The following is a 19,372-nucleotide window of genomic DNA, read 5'->3' as shown; positions in this document are numbered from 1 at the left end:
TAAGTGCTGGTAGCACAGTGCATTCACCGCACCAACAAACTGAGTGTGAAGCTGGGGTTTTGTCTCTGTCCAAAGGAAACTGAAGTTAGTCATCTAAGTTGATTGAAGCTCTTACAATACAGTCCCTAAGTGTTCAAATAAATGTAGGGTTACCAATGTTGATTTTTATTTCAGTGTATGTTTTAGGGAACTTTGCAACTTGAAGAATACAAAGCTTGGGTTTATGGACTGGTTAACTTGCAAAACTAGTTTCATACAAGGGTGAGGAGCAAACTTCTGAATACCAGAAAAGCAAAAAATCAGACATACTGCACAGAATCTGAAAATAAATCCTTACTTTGGAAAGGGAAAATGGAATTACTGCTTGTCTCAAGTCTTGTGGCATAAGTATTCTATGGAATGATGTTGCCTCTAATAGATGTAGCTGTGGGGGACTAGTTTCAAAAGTACATGCATTAATTTTGTGTCTGAGATTTCTACACGGAGAAATACAAATAAAGTCTTCATTTCCATTCTGTTTCAAACTCTGTAACTTAGAGAGTGCACTTAAGCACAAATTTTGATATACCAAGAATTCACTGACTCTGACTCTCCTTAATTTATACATTTTTCAAGCAGCACATTGCGTGTATATGTGTTTGTATGTATTTTAAGACTTCTGTTTGTAAGATTTTAATGCAAATACAGATAACAAATAATGAAAGTTCAAATTTCTCAGTAGCACAAAGGACACTGAATCTTGCTTCCCTATATCAGGTACCATGGTCTGCCTAGGCTACATCTGTTCCCATATATCCTCTTTCTGAATCTTGTCCTTTGAAGCAGGAACAGACAGGCATTTTACCATAACAAGTGCCCACTGCATGCATGCTATTTCTCAGTCTGCTGCCCGAGAAAACTTTATTTTATCTTAACTCTTGTTTCATTGATTTAAGAGTCCAAGACCAGACCTAGTAAACACCTCTTTGAAAGGTACCTATCATCAGACAAACAGATCTATGAATGTTGGAATCAATCCCAGGAATGAATCTTTGCTCCATCAAGTTTTACAGTGTTTTGTTTGTTTGTTTGTTTGTTTGTTTTTTAAACCTCATATGTTCTTGTTTTGTTTTTGAGTTTTCTAACAGAAAAGTTTTTGTTTTGTTTTGTTTTTTTAAATGATACAAATTATCAGTCAGCATCTTATATAGCATGTGCTGCAAATAAGAGGCACAATTCTGATCTAAAAGAGATTTCTCTGAATACTGACGGAGATCAACCAGTGGATGTGAGCACAGTGATGCAGTGGGTGGTGCTTTCAGCAGTGATGGCAGTGGGTCACCTTCACTGGTGTAGACTGTTACCAGCACAGCATGCAGGCTCTTGTTCATTGCTGGTGAAAAAGCAATGCCAATGGTGGTGATGATGCTGAGAAATAGCGTTTTGTAGCTGAGAATTTACTCTCTCAAACAGTATTTTGTGCTCTTCACCTTGGTTGTTGATTTCATGGAAATAAATAAGAAGCACTACTTCCAAAGCAACACTGTGTTCCTCTGCAGAAGTGTGTGAAGAAAAAATAATTGGACAGAGAGTTTGTTTCTGTATTATTTGGGCTGTGTATCAAGGATGATTATGATTTAAAGAATAGCTGTGGAATGCCTTAGTTCTGTTTATGACAGCAAAAACCAGTCTGGCTTCTGCATAGCTTCTAAGTAACAAGTGGACCATTAATGGTCTGTTGGGCCTTTTAGAAGAATTACGTGCTGTGGTCATTTTCTGCATGACCTAAATTCCTATATCTATTCCCAGCGATATGTTTTCTTTGTGCAGATCAGAGTAATAATTTATTGACATTTGAAGAAGCTGAACTGACTGAAAATTTAAGTTCTAAGAAACCCTACTCTTATAAACAGTAGTAGTAACGCCATTTATGACTAAATCTCAAATTGCCAGGAACAGTTCTGCCAGCCAAATTAAATGGCTGGAGGTGAAATGTCAAGCTGGATGCTTGCTGCAGCATTAATTTTGCTTTAGGTTGAATAAAGAGCCATTTAAAGATACCAGTGACAGTCAATGGAAAGGGATGTGCTTCTTCAGCTGACTCTTCCCCTGAGTCCCGGCTGTTGATGTCTGTGCCACAGATTCCTGTCTCAAAATGAGTATGCAGCCTTTTTAAAAGAGTGACAAAAATTCAGGGCCACTCAATTGAACAGATATAAATTGTCCTGTCACCTGCAGTAGGATTTCAGATCTTCCTCTGGCCTGAGTTGTTGAAGAGTGAATTAAGCCTCTTTGTTTCCTTAAAACCACGTAGCCAAAAGGATCTGGCCCTTATACTCAGAAGTTGAGCATGAGCTTTTAGGATGCCATGCTTTGGTGTGAGCCTCTAAGATTTTCTCTTTTGATAAAATATGCATTAGTTAAGGTCACTGCATTTGCAGTCAAGAGAAGCTCTTTAATTTAATCTTGAAAACAAAAGATCTGCAGTGCAAATACTGACATTTAATTAAGGATTTCATGTACAACATCTGTCAAGCTGGAAAGACAAATAGAGCTGTGCAAGACATTGACTTAAGTGGAAAAATAAGCGGAAGGGTGTGACTGCCTTTGTTCATGGGTCTTTCTTCATAAAAGATGGGAAATTCTTGTTTGTATAGTAGCAGTCAAACAGTAAGAAACTAGCATAACCTGCCACAAATAAAGCTTTGTTTACAAATTCATGTGTATGTGTGTGAACTGGAAATAGACAGATCATAGAATCATGGTTTTATAGAATGGTTAGGGCTGGAAGGGGCCTTTAAGATCGTGTAGTTCCAATCCCCTGCTATAGGCAGGGACACTTCTCTCTGGACCAGATTGCTCACAGCACCATCCAGCCTGTCCTTGAATGCTTCTGAGGAGGGAGAATTCACAGCCTTGCTGGCCAGCCTGTTCCACTGTCTCACCACCCTCACAGTAGAAAACTTCTTCCTAATATCTAGTCTAAATCTCTTCTCTCCTAGTTTAAGACCATTTCCCCTTGCCCTGTTGCTAAATGCTCTTATAAAAAGCTCCTCCCCGTGATGGGGAGGATGAAGGGACTAAAAATAACATGATAAAATTGACTTGTTCCAGGTCATGGGAAAAGTCAGTAATAGAGTTCTCAGATCCATAACAGGAGACTTCACTACATTACTTATGGTAAGCTGCTTTTTCCCCACAGTATTCCTAACAGCAAGTTAGTGTACTAGATAAATGACATCATGTTGAGAAAGAGGAAAAAGGCAAGTTAAAAAATTTACCTATGATGGGCACTGTATTCTCCAGTCCAAGTAGCATTCTTGAAGCAAAAGAAGCCCTTGGGATTTTGTTAACAAAGCTGAGGAATGCTGAACTTTGTATTTGAGGTCACTGGTAAAGTGTGCAGGTCATGACAAAATTGTATGCCAGTATCTTTGATGTTCTCAATAGTCTCACTCTGTATCTGTAGGAGGTAGCCAAATGATGAATGTTATTACATGACACATGGTTCATTATTAAGCCTTGCTGTAAAGTTAGATATAACAGAGAGGGCATATATGCTTTGAATCGTACGTTTTCTGTACCTGTAAATTCCAATCTTATTTCCTTCTACACATGTATTTTATCTCATCTAGTATTTTAATCTCCTTGATTAATGAAGTGTTAATAAAGTGTATGTTCAGTCTAAGTTAAGAAAAAATAAAAAAGCTTGATTCAAATTGTATTTCAATTTTATACGGAGCCAAAGATGTGAAATTAATAATAATCATAAAATCATGCTTTGAGACCTCCTTCTTTTGTACTAAAAAGCCTACATTTTCATAAGTACCCTGGATTCTTCACCAAGTATTTCAGAGCTGGAACTTATTTTGCATTGTGAAAAATGTGAAGACTCCCAGAAATGATGCTTTAACAAGATTAAATCAAGTTGCATTCATTTATAACTCCTGCTTTCATAAATATGCACATAGCACTGATCATCAGCAATTCTGGAAGAGCCCCCAACTTACTACTATTATTTTCCTCTCAGGGTATGAATCCGAGCCTTCTTTATAAAGCCTAGAGCCAACAGCTTGGTTGTCAGCTACCTCATTGACTTTCTCAGCAAGGGAGCTAAAAGCAATAGACTTTACTACTGGTGGCTCAGAAGAGGTCCCTTGGTGCATAGAATCATAGAATTTCTCAGGTTGGAAAAGATCTCAAAGAACATTGACTCCAACTGCAACCTAACCACACAACCCTAACTAACAACTGTCTGCTAAATCATGTTCCTGAGCACATCTGAACTGATTTTAAACACATCCAAGGATGGTGACTCAACAACCTCCCTGGGGATCCTATTCCAGGGCCTAACAACCCTTTCTGTAAAGATTTTCCTGATATCCAACCTAAACTTACTCTGATGCAACAGTCCCCTCAGCCTCCTTTTCCCCAGACTATGCAGCCCCAGTTCAGTTGCTCCTTGTAGCATATATTCTCCAAGCCTTTCACCAGCCTTGTTGCCTTGTGCAACTGCTTTATGAGTAGGATGGACAGCTTCAAGCTGGCCCAGAGTAGCAGGTCATTTCTCTGTTAGCTCTGTGGATACTGAGCCAGAGTATGACAGTTGAGTTAGCAAAAATGACACCAGCAGACATACTACAATGGGTAGTGAGACTGCTCATCAGAGAAATAGTCCTTCTCATTCTTCCCAGAGCCAATAAGCTTCCAGCCAAAAATGAAGACAAAAATACAGAAAGAGGAGATATAAAGCACACCTAGACTACCCTTAAGCAGGCAATCAGATGAATTTTGTTTATACCCATTATACCTGTGATGCTTTGTCTAAAAAAAAGCTTTGAAACCTTTCTGTCTTTTTATAAGAATGAAATGTAAAGACTTGAATTGTAAAATTTCTGGGGCCTATGTTTTTTTCTAGGAACACAGCAATTTGAAGAAGTGTTTAATAGTTATATGTTCTTGGAGAAATGCCACTAAAGTGCAATCCTGTTTAGAAATAAAAATATGCATTCTCTCTACCTTCTTACTGGCCAAAAAATAGGCTGCTTTGTGTGTGTCTGAAAATGGAAACTTCCAGGTATGTTGTATAGTTAAATGAAATATGTCAGGATTTAATATAGAATCTGGAACAAGCTAGAAAGTTGTTTTTCACATTATTTGTTTCAGGTCACTTAAAAAAAAAGGAGTAATCACCTATATTGAATGAAAGATTTTCTCTAGTTGGAGTAAAACTTTACCTATGGATAAATATTAAGATCTTCTAAAAAGATCTGTCCACTAAATTAATGGTTCTAGATTAAGCAGACTTGAAAGTAGCATGTCAGTTAAATGTTGAATTGCTCCAATAAAAACATTTGAGTTGGTGATTTCAATAATTTATGTCTATATATTCTGAATACAATATTCAGAGAACATCCCAAATCACCTAAACAGAGTCAGGATTTTAAAGAAATTAAATAGGCTTGTCAGTATGAGAATATTTTCAGTTAAGTCAGTCTTCCTTGGAAGTTATTTGAAAATGATGTCTCCACATCTTTTCTCCACATGCACAGTAAGAGAGAGATAAGACCCAAAGAGAATGAAATTCAATAATACTAAAGAAGCCAAAAGGAGGTGGAGAAGTCCAGAAACAAAACAAGGTCAGTGTTGCAGATCTAATCTAAATATTTGCACTTACATAAAACGGGATACACATTCAGTATTGATATTTTTATCCTTACTTTGATAGAGTCCTGTTTAATTGCAAGAACTAAATTAGATAGAGCAGTTATGCTGAAATTTATTTAGACAGCAATAATCATTGGACAGTGAATACCCTGGGTGGCTTCCTTCCTGTTTTAGTTCAAGGGCACTGAGGAGGTGGAACTGCAAGTTCAAATGTAAATATTGTGTAAATATGACTTATTTAGAATCTGCACAGAGACAGACCAGCTGAATATGAGGTGACATTAAATCAAGCTGCTTCACAAGACTGAGTCACTGAGAGCTTGCAGTAATTAGAAGAACCTAAGCCTGAGCCCCAAAGCATCTTGACTATGTATCAGGCACACTTTTTGAAATGTTGCTGCCTGTTCAACACAGCAAGCTTACTAAAGAGTTTTCTTTCTGTTTTCCCTTCTTTTAAATTTATTTATTTATTTATTGTTTTATTTTATTTAATGTTTTAGATTGGGAAATGCATCAGTACGTGCTAAAACAGGAGTCTTACAGCAGAAAAGGATAACCGGAAGATATTTGTGATCTCTCCCTTATGTGGACAAAGATGAGTAATTTATAGAAGGGGAAGCACAGGTACTGATTATTTTGTACATATTAATTCAGTATTTTTTCTTCTTTTGCCTTGTGTTTTGCTGTTTTAAAGAATTTCTTGGTAGAAATTAAGAGAAAAAGTCTAAATCTCAGAAGTGTTTGTTGAAACATAGCCCATAGGATGCTTTTCATATATGATATTCAACTACTTTCACACAGAACATTAGAGTACTGTGTTTTACTCTACTATTTTAAGAGAATGCATGTGCATTTGAACCCAAGTGAGTCTTATCAAATTCTAAGTGCAATAGCCAGCTGTAGCTGGAAATAAAGACCACTCACTGATGTGAAGGAGTATTTCCCAAAGTTTTTATTGCAGAGATTCATCTAATCTTTCTTGAATACAACTCACAGTTCCATTAATGTTTTGGGGAAAATCATTCCCTACAATTCTAAGTATCACTTTATCCATATTACCACTGAGAGGCTTGGTAATTGTTTAGTTACGGTTTCTGTTGAACTTCAGATATTAATTTATTAATGTTGCTTGTATGTTCTCCCAGTGAATGTACTTGCTTTCTTTTATGTAATAATTTGTGAATTGGAAGTATCTGGAAGATGCTGGGTGTGACTGGCTGAATCCTTAGGACTGGAATCTGATACATTGATGAAGAAGGCTCAGTAGAGGTGGGCGAGGCTCACGAACCTCAGACCGACTGGGGCTGTAGTAAAGGAGCTGACTTTATCTCATTGCAAAGGAGCTGAAGGAGTGGTCTTTGAGAAATGGCTTTCCCATGTAACATCAAGATCTTCCAATAAATTTGATTTTGATAGACATAAAGGTGGAAGCTAGTCAGAGTTCTGGACCATGACCCAAGGAGACTGACAGTTTTGTGTAAACTTTCTGATATGTACCTGGCAATAGGTTGAGAAAATCTGCCTTAAAATCCAAAGTCTTCAAAGCTTTGAAGACAAATTCTGGGGTGGTAGGTGGGGAGTTGTGGGAAAGTTTAGGTGAATTCTGCATTTCTTGATTTTAAATTGCAGTGCCTTTGAAAAGCTGTTTCCTCAACTGTTGAGAACAGTTTGGTGTAGAGCTTTCCCATCATTTCAGTAGGTAGCACATGTACATACCAGAGGCAGTAACAACTGAGATCAGCAACACATCTAGGACTCAGTTTAAAGTAACATCTTTTACACTTATTTCACAGTTCCACAGCAATGACACTAAAAGATTAAGCCTCAATTCTCAAAATGCTACAAGCTTTGTAGTGTTGGGAGTCCACAACAAAGCTGATTGGACTTTGTTGAATTTTTATGCTTTGGCGTAAAGATTGTGTGTGTTTATTGTTGTTTGTTTGCTTTTAAATAAAACTAGGAGAAAATAAAAAAAAAAAAAAGATGTACAAATCAAGGGATTAGAGTTGGAAATCAACCAACTTTTCATTATCTGTCATGGTATTCAGTTTTCTTAAATTAAACACAATTCCTCTGTGCAGAAACAAATACAATGTGTTCGTTTAATTACGTTAGTTCCTCTGTTTGTTTGGTTTTCTGCTCTGTAAGCACTTTTATTCAGCAATGAAAACATACCTTGAGTCTGTTTTTAATATATTCATGTATAAATAAAGTTGAACTTGATTGAATATTATGATATACTACTGGATGCAGTATGCCTTATCTCTCTGTGTCACAACTGTATCTAGTTGTGGGTTTCTTTAAGCCCAGCACTATGAAATGAGAGCAACATGTTTTAGGAAGGCCATTATCAATTTGTCTAATGTTTTGAAGCTACAGTCACTCATCTGTCAGCTCAGCAGCCAAATGTTAATGTGACATCTCCTATACCTAATTCCAGTAACTATCAAGAATCTCTCTACACACAATTTACCTTGCTTATAATACCAAATTTACAGAGAATTTATGAAACCATAATGAAGTTATTTATTAAAAAGAATCCTAAGATGCCAAAATATGGATCAATGGTGCCTTCTGTGTGCAAATAATACTGCACATATTAGATACTGTGAGGTTGTGAGGTTCATCTATAGGTCAACTTTGATTCAGGGCCTATCTCAGGCCCCAGCATTTAAAGGAGTCCATAAATACTTAGTAGTTGGTAAAACCCCACATTCTGTGGTCTGTGATGTGTGCTGAAAGTGCAGAAATGCATTGTGTTAGCAATGTCCCAGAAAGAGAACTTGCTGTGGATATAAATGAAACTGTGCTGGCTTTTGTCTGTTTGTTTTAATTTAGGAACAGGATGAGATGCTGTGATTGTCATGGAAAGTCCGTTCAGGAAAAATCTTCAATGACAGCATCTTCAAAGGCAGGAGCAAGTCTAATTAGAATGGTACAATTTGAGACATAAATTATTAGCATATATAAAGCAGAAAATGGTTCTGAACATAAGAACTACTATTCCCCCCACAGACTGCCTACCTCTGATAATCGTCATCACTGCTCTGCAACACCATGCCTAGGAATAAATGTTGACAGTAGCTGAAACTTAATCAATCTTCTATGTCAGCCATCCAGTATTTTATTAGTGAATAAACAGAGATCTTCCTTTCAGTGATACTTATCAGAAAAAGTGAATCTCTTCTGGTGCCTGTCATTACCAAAATGAAAGCTAACAAAATAAACATTGTAGGTTTTTTAAAATTAATTTTATCATAAATGTGCATGAAGTATAAAATGCTGTGATATGGTAAATACATACTGATTCATATAAATGTTAAAAGATTCTTATAATTCAAAACTATCAAATGAAAGTTCGGGTGTTTTTTTCCCATTTGAAGGCTGCCATGTCCTCAGTGTTGATTTCTATCTTCAAATAATCTGGTTTTTTTTTCAATAAGAAATACTCTGTCAGAAAAAAACAGAATCTATCAAAATACATATTTATCCCTTCAAAGAATACACAGAAAATATATATGTATTAATATTAAACTGGCAAACCAAATTTGTGCATCCTTATCTTTTGGTGCTTTTTCAGATAGAGTGAAGCTATTAAGCAATATATTGCTTACGACACTGAATTTTGTTTTCACAAAGTATAAACACACAAAGTGTGTGTGAAATTTTTGTCTGTTTGAGGCCAGAATATAACCCATGAAAATAGTTTCTCTTGCTTTAGTGGGATGCATACAACAATGTAATTATTTATCTAATGTATTTCTTCTCTCCTCAAGCAATGACCAGTAACCAGCTGTTCATTAAGGCATGTTAACTTTAATGAGTATTTAAGGAAAAATAAGCATCTTCATTTATCTGTATTTAAATAGTTAGTAATGAGTAATTTATTAGATAACCCCAGAAGTTAACCATGTAATGCATCTTGAAGTGTTACCTCTTGTTTGTATTTATAATGCACTTTTAGTTTCAGTTTTCTGTACTTAAAAATATGGAAGTAAAATTTACACTAGCCTAAAGCTTATTGTAATAAGTTGAAAGGAGTTTATTCGAGGCTTTGTGTTACTGGGGATGTAGCAGCATTGGAGACTGCTAAGACAATATTCAACATAGGACTAACTCATAGAAAATAATTTAAGGTGACTCAATCACAGTTGTATTTATTCTGATGGCTTTTTGGAAATGGTGCGTAGGATGATCTTTGTTTCTTTCATGAAGTAGTAATCAGGGAATGAGGTGCAAAACAGATGTTTTTCCTGGATTTGTGGAGAACTAGTGGGGAAAAAATGAAACACAGAGTTTGTAAGGAACCTCTGGAAATCATCCAGTCCAACTCCTCTACGGTTACCTGAGGAAGAGGATGCTCAAGATGTCCCTGTGGCTGCAGGGACAAACTACTGTAATTTGTCAGGACTAGGTATATTGAATGGCAAAATCTGGATTGATGACCAAGGGAGAAACTGTACCTTCAGTGTCCTCTCTCTAGATAATCATCTGTTGCCAACAGCACTGCCACATCCCTCTTCTCGTCTGAATAGTATCAAGCTGTATTCTTTACCTCTGGGAGCACATGGCAGCATTAGTCCAGTGCTAGCAGAATTAAAGGAACAGGGAACTGTGGTACCCATTCTTCTTTTAACTCCCTTGTATGATCAGTATGGAAAGCAAACAGCAAATGGAGCACTCAGGCCAGGGAAATGACAGCTGTATGGTGTGTATTCCATGTATGAATCACTGTCCACTGAATGTGGCACATCTATACCGACTCATTGTACCTTCATAGGATGTGCGGGGTGGCCTACTACAGTGCAGGCATTTCCTGTTTCTCAAGTCCTACCTCTGCCTACACACTACTGCCAGGGGCAACGAAGATGAGAGGGACACTCTTCGGTTATGCAACTGGGAAGAACCAATCTGTGTCAGAGTTTACTGACACAGGTTAAACTGCTTTTTTTTTTTTTTTTGTGGGAGGAGGCTCCAAGGGGACTACCATCCTGCATGCGCAGAATGACACTCACCAAAAAAGGACAGTTTATAAATAGACTATGCAAACAAGGGACAGAAGGATTCTCCCCACTGACCTGAAGACAAACATGGACCAATGGGACACTGCTGGATGCATGGTGATGACTATCTGCTTTCTATAATGAAACCTTGCTAAAATTTCCTGTTCTTTTTACTATTGCCTTCTTCTCTACCCTATACCCAGCCTGACTAGGATTAGTAATTAACTCATTGGACAACATTTGACCTCATTTGCATCACAGTCTCAGTCCGAGTATATCATGAACTTCCTCCTCTGATCAATGGACTGAGACCCATTGTACCTCCCCGTGGATTATGGAATGTTCGGACTGCTTTAAGGCTTCAGATGTCCCACTTATCTAGGAATAACAACCTTCCCTAAGCAGAATGCTGCTTTGCTGAGACTCTGAAGCAACTGCTGAGGCAATGAAGTTTGTGGGCGCAAAGCAACCACATAAGGCAAACACTATGTATGGGGTGAATTTTTCTTTATTTGATGGAAGATGATAATTTGGGAAAGATTGATGGAAGATGTTAAGTTCCTTTTGGAAATTTTGATTGAAGATGTTACTTTTGGAAAATTTGATTGAAGATGTTAAGCTACTTGATTGAGGATTTTGTTACTTTTGGAAAGCTTGATTGAAGACGTTCCTTTTGAAAAGTTTGATGGAAGATGTTCCTTTTGGAAAGCTTGATTGAAGATGTTACTTTTGGAAAGGTGCCCCTTGGCCCCGCTGCTGACAGCTCTCCCCGTACAAAGGTGGCAGCTTGCAGCAGTGGGAGGCTCTGCCTGAGTGCGCCTGGGTGCAGTCGCTGGTGCCTGAAGGGGAGTTTTGGTGCAGGCCGTGATGGCTACGGCCGCTGCAGCCAGAAGCCGCCTGGCAGCTTCCTATCAGGGCTGGCAGGCCCTGGGCCTTCCCACGGCGGTCCAAGAGCCTCGTCTTCTCTCTATTCCTGTAGGAACCAAGAAGAAAGGCGTTCAGCTCTGGGCTGTGGAAGGAGGGACAGAAATGCTGCAGGGCTTCTCTCAGACCTGTAGTCTGGAAATGTGCTGCCCAGGACAGGCCCCACTCTGTGTGATGCCCAGGGGCCCTCATGCCCAGGTCCCTCTGCATCGAGAGTGCCCAACAGCTGGGGGGTAGGCAGGCAGGAGGCAGCTGAGCCCTGCAGCCCAGGGAAGCACAGACAACAGCTCTGGGGCTCAGGGCTTGCCGATGCTGCTCCTGGGCCTCTGTAGGAACCAGCACACACTTACTGTTCCCGTGATGTCCCTGTGAGCTGCAGCTTCTTCTGCCAGTCCCCTGGTGCTGTCTGCCCTGCGAGGCTTTGGCACCTGTCCTTCCCTTTCAGCCTCTCTTTCAGCTGCTGATCGTACTCCCTTCTCACAATGTAGGAAGGACGAGGGTCACCTTCCAGTTGGCGGTGGAAGGGGTTCTGCAAAGGCAAAACATCATCGTAAAGAACAGTTGCAAGGAGCTGGGGCTGCCCCTCAGGATGTGGTTGTGCAGGAAATGGCACTGAAGAGCAGCAGGCTCTCTCTCTCAACAACACAGACTCTGCCTTCGCTCCCTGAAGCCAAGGGCCAGAAGCATCACCTTTTCTGCCCAGAGGTGGGTAAGTGGGCTCCAATGCCTCAGCTGAGGTAGGTGCCTCACACAGTCTTGGTTTAGTCTTCCCATGCGCGTGCCCAGCCAGCTGCTGCCTTTGCCCAGTGACTTGCAGGGTGGTGGGCAGACAGAAGATGCTTCCTCACCAGGTGGCCACAGCAATGCTGGCATGTCTAGGAGCCTTGTACTGCTCCCCTCCCGAGGAGCAGGGGAAATGCCCTTTCCCTGAGGGTGCTCAGTGCACACTGTACCTGGCTTCTCTCTGCGCTCAGCCTCTGTATGTACTCCTGGCACTCTGTCTGGATTTCAGCTTCGACCTCCTTGCGCTTGGAGGCCATCAGCACCTGGAGCCGTTTCTCCTCAGTCACAGCACGCATCAAGCGCGCTGCCTGCAGGCCAGGGAAACACAACCATTGGCAGCGTCAGTCTCCTGGGGCTTAGGCAGGGACCCCTGGGAGGGCAGCTGCTGCTGCTGCCATGCCTGCCCTCCTCTGGAGCCCAGGGGGATTCAAGGGTGGCGGATCAATGCCTCTGACATACCACTCTGGAGGACTGCTTGGCACTGGCAGAGGGCTCCGGCTCATCTGGAGGTTTTGGTTGTTCCACCTCTTCAGCATGCACCTCCTCAGGCTGTGGCACAAAGCTAAAGAGAGACAGCAGGCTGAGCTGGTGGGAACACAGGCTGAAGCAGTTTCTCCCCACTTGTCTTGCAGCCCACAGCTCTTCTCCATAAGAACAAGGAATTGTGGAGGTTGTCACCTTGCCATTTCCAGGGCCTTTTGGCGAGGGCCCCAAGACTGAGGGAAATACCTCCCTGGCACAAGCCAGAGCACGGTGTGTCCCCCACCCCCTGCCACTGTACTGCTCCACGAGGCTCACCTGGCTTTATCCCTTTGCATTTCCTCCTCCAGCTCCTTGAATTTTCTCTCTATCCTCAAAACCTGAGATACCCTGCGTCGAGCCAGCACCACTGGATCATAAATGCTCACTGCATGTGGTAAGCAAGAGAACATCATGTCATCTTTGTGACTGTGCAGATAAGCAGCAGTGGCAGAGCTGCTTGGCTGTGCTCTCCCACATATTGACACCTTGGGAGCAGAGACACCATTTCAGGAGCTCTTTGCCCCTGCTGGACATCGGTCTCTGTCCAGATCTGCATTCCTCCTGAGCCTATTGTGCTCTGTCTCACCCCCCTCCCAGTAGGAGGGACAAATGGGGAGATGCTTGGGAACTCCAGGGCTTACTGACTGGGGGTTACTTCCCCAGCAGAGAAAAGGATTCCTCATCCAACTGAGGCGCATTCACGTACCTCTTCGGGCACCCCCGCCCCATGGCTGTGAATCTCTTCGGGGCTTGAGGGAACTAAGTCGTCTGTAAGTCTTTGGTTCCTGAACTTCAATCCTGGAAACAAGAAGACCCCGGTGGGCAAAAGGGGCACCAAGCTCCCTCAGTGCCTGACACTGAGAACCTGCTGGCAGGGCTCTTTGGGTGCCAGTGCTGAGCCCTTGGAGGACTCTCTGTGGGAGCTGAGAGGTCCTCCAGTCTCCATCAACTTCTGCCTCTGAGCTTCTGTCACCTTCGTGCCACCCCCAAATTGCAGGACTCTCCTCGCTGCCCCCACACACCCTCCTCCCGCCTCTCTCACCCCTGGGCCCACAGCACATGGACTGGCCCATTGGAATGCTCTGTCTGGGTGGACTGAGCCATGGGCTGAATGGAAGCTCTCCCAGTAAAGGGCTGCTCTTGCCTAAGAGCCATGCAAGGAAAGGGGCCTGAGCAAGAAGCTGCCCCAGAGCATGAGCTGAGCAGCTGCACCCTTGGCCATCCAGCTGCTGCAGGAGTAGTAGTGCTCACCTTGGCAGCATGACGCAGCCATCCTCACTGCGTCGAGTAAATTTGTTTTTGCCTCTGAATGCAATCATGTTCATCATCTTGGGGTCCTGCATTGGGACAGACAGAAGTGAGCAGAGACCACAGACACGTGTCTGTTGCTCCCAAGAGTGGCAAACCTCATCTGGGAGCATTGCAGGGAGCCCTGGAGGTTTGCAAGCTCACCCCAAGAAGAGCAGGCAGCATGTTGCCCGTTGCATCCACCTGCAGTGCACAGCTGTCAAAGAAGTTCATGATGACCTCCTGCCCTCTCACAGAAAGAATGCCAAGGCTGCTGAAGAAGAAGTCAACTTCCTTCTTCCCTCGGAGCGCCTCAGCAAAGAAGAGCAGGGTCTCATGGATGCACTGCTCTACGATTGGTGCACGGAAGTGGATGCTTTCAGCAATCTCCTCAAAGTCCAGTGGATACTCGAACATCTCAACTGCAAAACAAACCCGGACCAACCACATCACTCCCTGCAGGAAAGGCAGGGAAGCTTTGCCACCTGCTCCCAGTGGCTATGGGCTGGGGAGAGCTGGGCAAATAGGGCTGGTGCCCAGGGGAGGGGCAGGCTGCTGGGATGCTGCGTGTGCACCGTCCCCCAGCACTCTCCAGGCTGCAAGAGACTTTGCTCTTGCCATGTCACAGGGATTTCAGCGTGGAGCAAATTGCTGGGGCATTTTTCAGCAGAGTAAAGCAAAGCAAAATTCTTCTTACGAGGAATTCTGGTCTTAGGCTGCTTGAGCTTGTAAAATCTCTGGATGTGACGGCTCATGTGGAAAATGGGTTTATCCACATCCAGAACCCCATCCTTTCCAGCGGCGGCACGAGCTGGCACAACTGCAAAGCTCCCAATCCCGATATCCACCGCCTGAGAAGTCAAACAAGAAGAGGGAACCATGGCAGTGCTGGGTTGGAGGTGGGGAAGATGCTGGGTGACCTGCTGGCCCTGGGCATGGTGCTGTGCGGCCTGCCCGCCACTCGGGTGCAGAGGGACGAGCTGGGCAATGAGTAGGAGGTAAGGCTCACCTTCTTCTCCTGCAGTTGTCTGCAAATATACTTGGATGTGGCATCCCACACTCTGCAGATTTCTGGAAAGCAAAAGGATCCATCATGCTTGGAGCTGGCAATGCCCAACCACTCTGAAACCCCTTCCCCAACAGAGGAGAGAGCAGATTGCCACCAAGCTCTCCCTTGCCCTCAGCAGAAGCTACTCGCGCTGCTGTAGCTTCCCAGCACAGCTCCTGACCGTGCCCAGCGAGCGGGAAGTGCACACTGCGCCCGGGGCGGGCCTGGAGAGGGAAGGGATGCGCTCTGGGGAAGGGGGTCCTGGCACCAGCTGCAGGCCTGAGCTGCCAAAGCAATCCCTGAGCCGGGCATGGCTCTGCTCGCAGACACCAGGCCCCTCCTGGGTCCCTTCCCCCAGCTGCCCAGCCCCCAGCTTTCCACACCTCGTCTCCTCTCTGTCTTTGCTACCACAGCGCTGCCCCAAGGGCCCCTGAAGCCTTACCCGATGTGGTGAGCTCCTTGAGTAAGGAAAGCTCATTGGGATCCAAGGGATCGAAGAGCAGGTATCTGAACACCCCAACCACCTCCATGCTGAGCAGCAGTTGGACAAGCGGTGCTCACTCCCTTGCTCCTGTTCCTTGGCTCTTGGCAAGCAGATTCTCACACTATCTCAAAGGTTTCCCTGGCCTTCTCCTGCCGGCAGAGCAGCTCTAGCAGAGCAGAGCAGCGCTGACAAGAACAGCCCTGGCACTTCCCAAGCCTCGCTGGGAAATGTGGCTGGGGGACGCTGGGGAGAGCGACTCAGAGCTGAGCCCCACTGTGACGTGTCACAGAGGGCTGTGGGAACCTGCCCACCTCACAGTCCCCCCACATCTGGGCCCAGCATGGGCGGGGGAGCCCAGCGAGGCCCCCCAGGGTGCAGTGCTGACGCTGCCTCTGTATCTCAGCTCAGGCACACTCATCTGGCCAGAAAGAAACTCTAGGATGCACAGAAGGAAAGTGTGGTCATGCTGAAGGAGCTCTGTGCACTTGCATGGGCAAGATGGCTGCCCGATGCACCAAGGGCAAGCATGAAACATCGCAAAGCCCCTTGCATGCCCCAGGTGATCCCCGATGAGCGTGATTAATTCCACAGCCATCTGCAAAGGGGGACCACAACTGGCCATGGCAAATGGGCTGCTGCGAGCTGTCCCAGCACGAAGCACCTTCAATGTGCATTCTCCAACGCATGCTCAGTTTCATGAGACAGGACTCTCCACTTCCAAAACTCTCTGATCAACACCACACCGAGCCCCACTGTCTTGAGGACTATAAGCATTGCTCTAGAACAGATACACTAAAGCAATGAGACGCCCTCATAGGTGGATGGAAAGTGGAGATGTCTACCACCCCTGTCACGGCGTTATCCCTAGATATCAGTCCGTGATGGGGGGCACAGGCCTCGGGAAAAGGAAAAAATGGAGACAAAAGAGCGAGGGAAAAAAGGAAGGCCCCGGCCCCGGCTGCCCCGGGACACTCGCTCCGGGAGAGGGGGAAGGGCAGAGAGCGAGCAGACAGCTTTGTTTTCATATATATATATATGTATGTATATAAAATGAGGAGGGAGGTATTTGAGTCTAATCCCTCATGACTGAGACTGTACTTTTGGATTCATTAGAAAGGAATGGTGTCATTTCTTTAATATACATTGTTTGTTCTGCAAGCTGCAAGTTTACTCACAAACTTGTCATTTTGAGCACACTTCTAGTGCTAACCCTTATTTGCATTGTGAGATGGTTTTAACTCAGATGCATTAAATGCTTTCACAAATTGATTTTCTTTATTAGACTGTTAGTGTCTCAGCAGCTTGGATATAACTGCCAGTGCAGTGGATGCCAACTCAGCAAAATTCTGGCACAGATAAACAGAAAATGGGGGATGGTAGATGTGTGTGTTTTATGAGCATTCTAAGCGATTTATGGGTAATATAGTTTCTTTTTCAAAAGTGGCTTAGTTTAGCTCCTAAATCACTGATTTTCAGGTAGCAAAAGGCTTTTCAGTGAATTGAATTTACAGGAGAGTGTTTAATTTGTAGAGTGGCATCCTCCTGCATTTCAAATGCTTGTGACACCTCTTATTACATGATGAAAAGCAGGAAAGTTTTTTTCTACCCCTTAACTCTGTTAATTTTGTAGATTTGTAAAAGTAACAGTGATTCAGTGAGAGTAGCCAAAGGACGGTGTTTATGACCATTGTAAGAATAATTTAGAAGGTGCAGCATATATATGAAAGAAGCACAGGGAGTTGCTGGAGAATGTGAACTCAGATGCTGAGTCAACATCACTCCAGCACCTTTTAAAAGTATAGCCATGGGTTCTTGAAAGACAGGTCCTGCTTGACCAACCTGATCTCCTTCTATGATTGAGTGACATGCCTGGAGGATGAGGGAATGGCTGATGATGTGGACCACCTTAAATTCAGCAGAGCTTTTGACAGTGTCTCCCACAGTATTCTCCTGGAGAAAACTGCAGCCCATGGTGTGAGCAGGTACAGTCTTTGCTGGGTAAAGAGCTGGCTGGAGGGCTGTGTCCAGAGAGTGATGAATGGAATTAAATTCAGCTGGTGGGTGGTCATGAGTGGTGTTACCCAGGAGCTGGAACTGGGGCCTGTTCTGTTCAATATCTTTTCCAGTGCCCTGGATGAGGGCATCAAATGCACCCTCAGCAAGTTTGAAGATGAATTCCAATTGGCAAGAAATGCTGATCTGCCTGGGAGAAGGAAGGCACTACAGAGGGATTGGTACAGGCTGTGTACCTGGGCTGAGGCCAATGGGATGAAGTTCAACAAGACCAAGTGCTGGATCCTGAACTTTGGCTACAACAACCCCATGCAGTGCTACAAGGCTAGGGGAAAGTGGCTGGAAGGCTGCCTAGAGGAAATGGACCTGGAGCTATTGGTCAGCTGAACACGAGCCAGCAGTGTGCACAGGTGGCCAAGAAGGCCAATGACATCCTGTCTTGTATCAGAAGTAGTGCTGTCAGCAGGACAAGGAAAGTGATCATCCTCCTGTACTCAGCACTGGTGAGGCTGCACCTCAAGTACTGTGTTCAGTTTTGGGCCCCCTCACTAAAAGAAAGACATGGAGGCTTTGGAGTGTGTTCAGAGGAGGGCAGCTAAGCTGGTGGGTGGTCTGGAGCACAAGTCTTATGAGGTGCAGCTGAGGAAGTGGGGATTGTTCAGTCTGGAGAAGAGGAGGTTCAGGGGAGACCTTATTGCTCTCTGTAAGCACCTGAAGGGAGGTTGTAGTGAGCTGAGGGTCAGCCTCTTCTCATATGTGACTAGTAAAATGACTAGAGGGAATGGTCTTAAGTTGTATCAGGGAAGATTCATGTTGGACAGTAGGAAAAACTTCTCTGAAAGAGTGATCTGGTGCTGGAAGCTACCTAGGGAAGTGATGGAATCACCCGCCCTGCAGGTGTTGAAGAAATATTTAGATGTTGTACCAAGGGACATGGATTATTGGGAAATATTGATGGTAGGTGGATGATTGGACTGGATGATCTTGGAGGTCTCTGCCAACATTGGTGGTTCTACGATTCTGTGAACACGTCCCTTTGGAGGCTTTAGTTGAGCAAGCATATCCCATTGTAAACAAACTGCCTGGAGAAAGATGAGAACAACTTCAGAATGTCTACGAATATTCATGGAGGAAAGATTGAAAGATGAGGGACTGTATCATCTATTAAAACATAGCATGAGGGGAGACATGAAATTATTGTGACATTTAAAAGGCTGCCGAAAAAAAGGAATTAGATTGTTCTCATGTAAGAACATTGGAAAATAATAAAATGAAAGAGTAGATTTCAGGTAGAGATGGAGATTTAAGGTAGGAACACTTGAGCAGCTGGCTAATTAACAACAGAATGGGCTATGGGTAGAATTGGATTTAAAGGGATGAGGGTTCAGGGCAAACATCTTTGTACAAAAACACCTGTGCTTTCTTGAAGGTACTGAACAGCCTTGCAGTGCTGTCTTTTTTGTTTCCATACAGATGACCCAGATATTACTATTCTGTGAAATGCAATGGAGCTGGAGAAACCATGCTGACAACACTAACTTTATGCCTTAATATTTTCTATACTTCCTTATTTCCTTTTATCACTTTTCACCAGAAACAGAAGAAAGACTTGACTCTGGAATCTAATACCCTTATTGCTGCCCATCACACTCACTACATGCC

General features: G+C 43.5%; 1 protein-coding gene across 1 annotated transcript; it reads right to left on the bottom strand.

Annotated features, from left to right (window-relative positions):
* Window positions 1–10,929: 10,929 nt before the first annotated feature.
* On the bottom strand, window positions 10,930–18,105 carry LOC107306550. The gene is made up of 11 exons (XM_015849805.2): window positions 15,656–18,105; window positions 15,175–15,236; window positions 14,863–15,016; window positions 14,331–14,587; window positions 14,130–14,215; window positions 13,585–13,676; window positions 13,155–13,263; window positions 12,816–12,918; window positions 12,527–12,664; window positions 11,924–12,102; window positions 10,930–11,622 (listed from the first exon to the last, which is right to left on the bottom strand). The coding sequence occupies exons 1-11, from the start codon at window positions 15,741–15,743 to the stop codon at window positions 11,373–11,375; spliced, it is 1,518 nt and encodes a 505-aa protein (XP_015705291.1). The 5' UTR covers window positions 15,744–18,105; the 3' UTR covers window positions 10,930–11,372.
* Between the last annotated feature and the right edge of the window lie 1,267 nt (window positions 18,106–19,372).

The sequence above is a fragment of the Coturnix japonica genome, chromosome Z (genome assembly GCF_001577835.2).
Source record: "Coturnix japonica isolate 7356 chromosome Z, Coturnix japonica 2.1, whole genome shotgun sequence".
NCBI classification, from domain to species: Eukaryota; Metazoa; Chordata; class Aves; order Galliformes; family Phasianidae; genus Coturnix; species Coturnix japonica.
The sequence above is the reverse complement of the archived record's forward strand: the minus strand, read 5'-3'. Positions and strand labels throughout refer to the sequence as shown.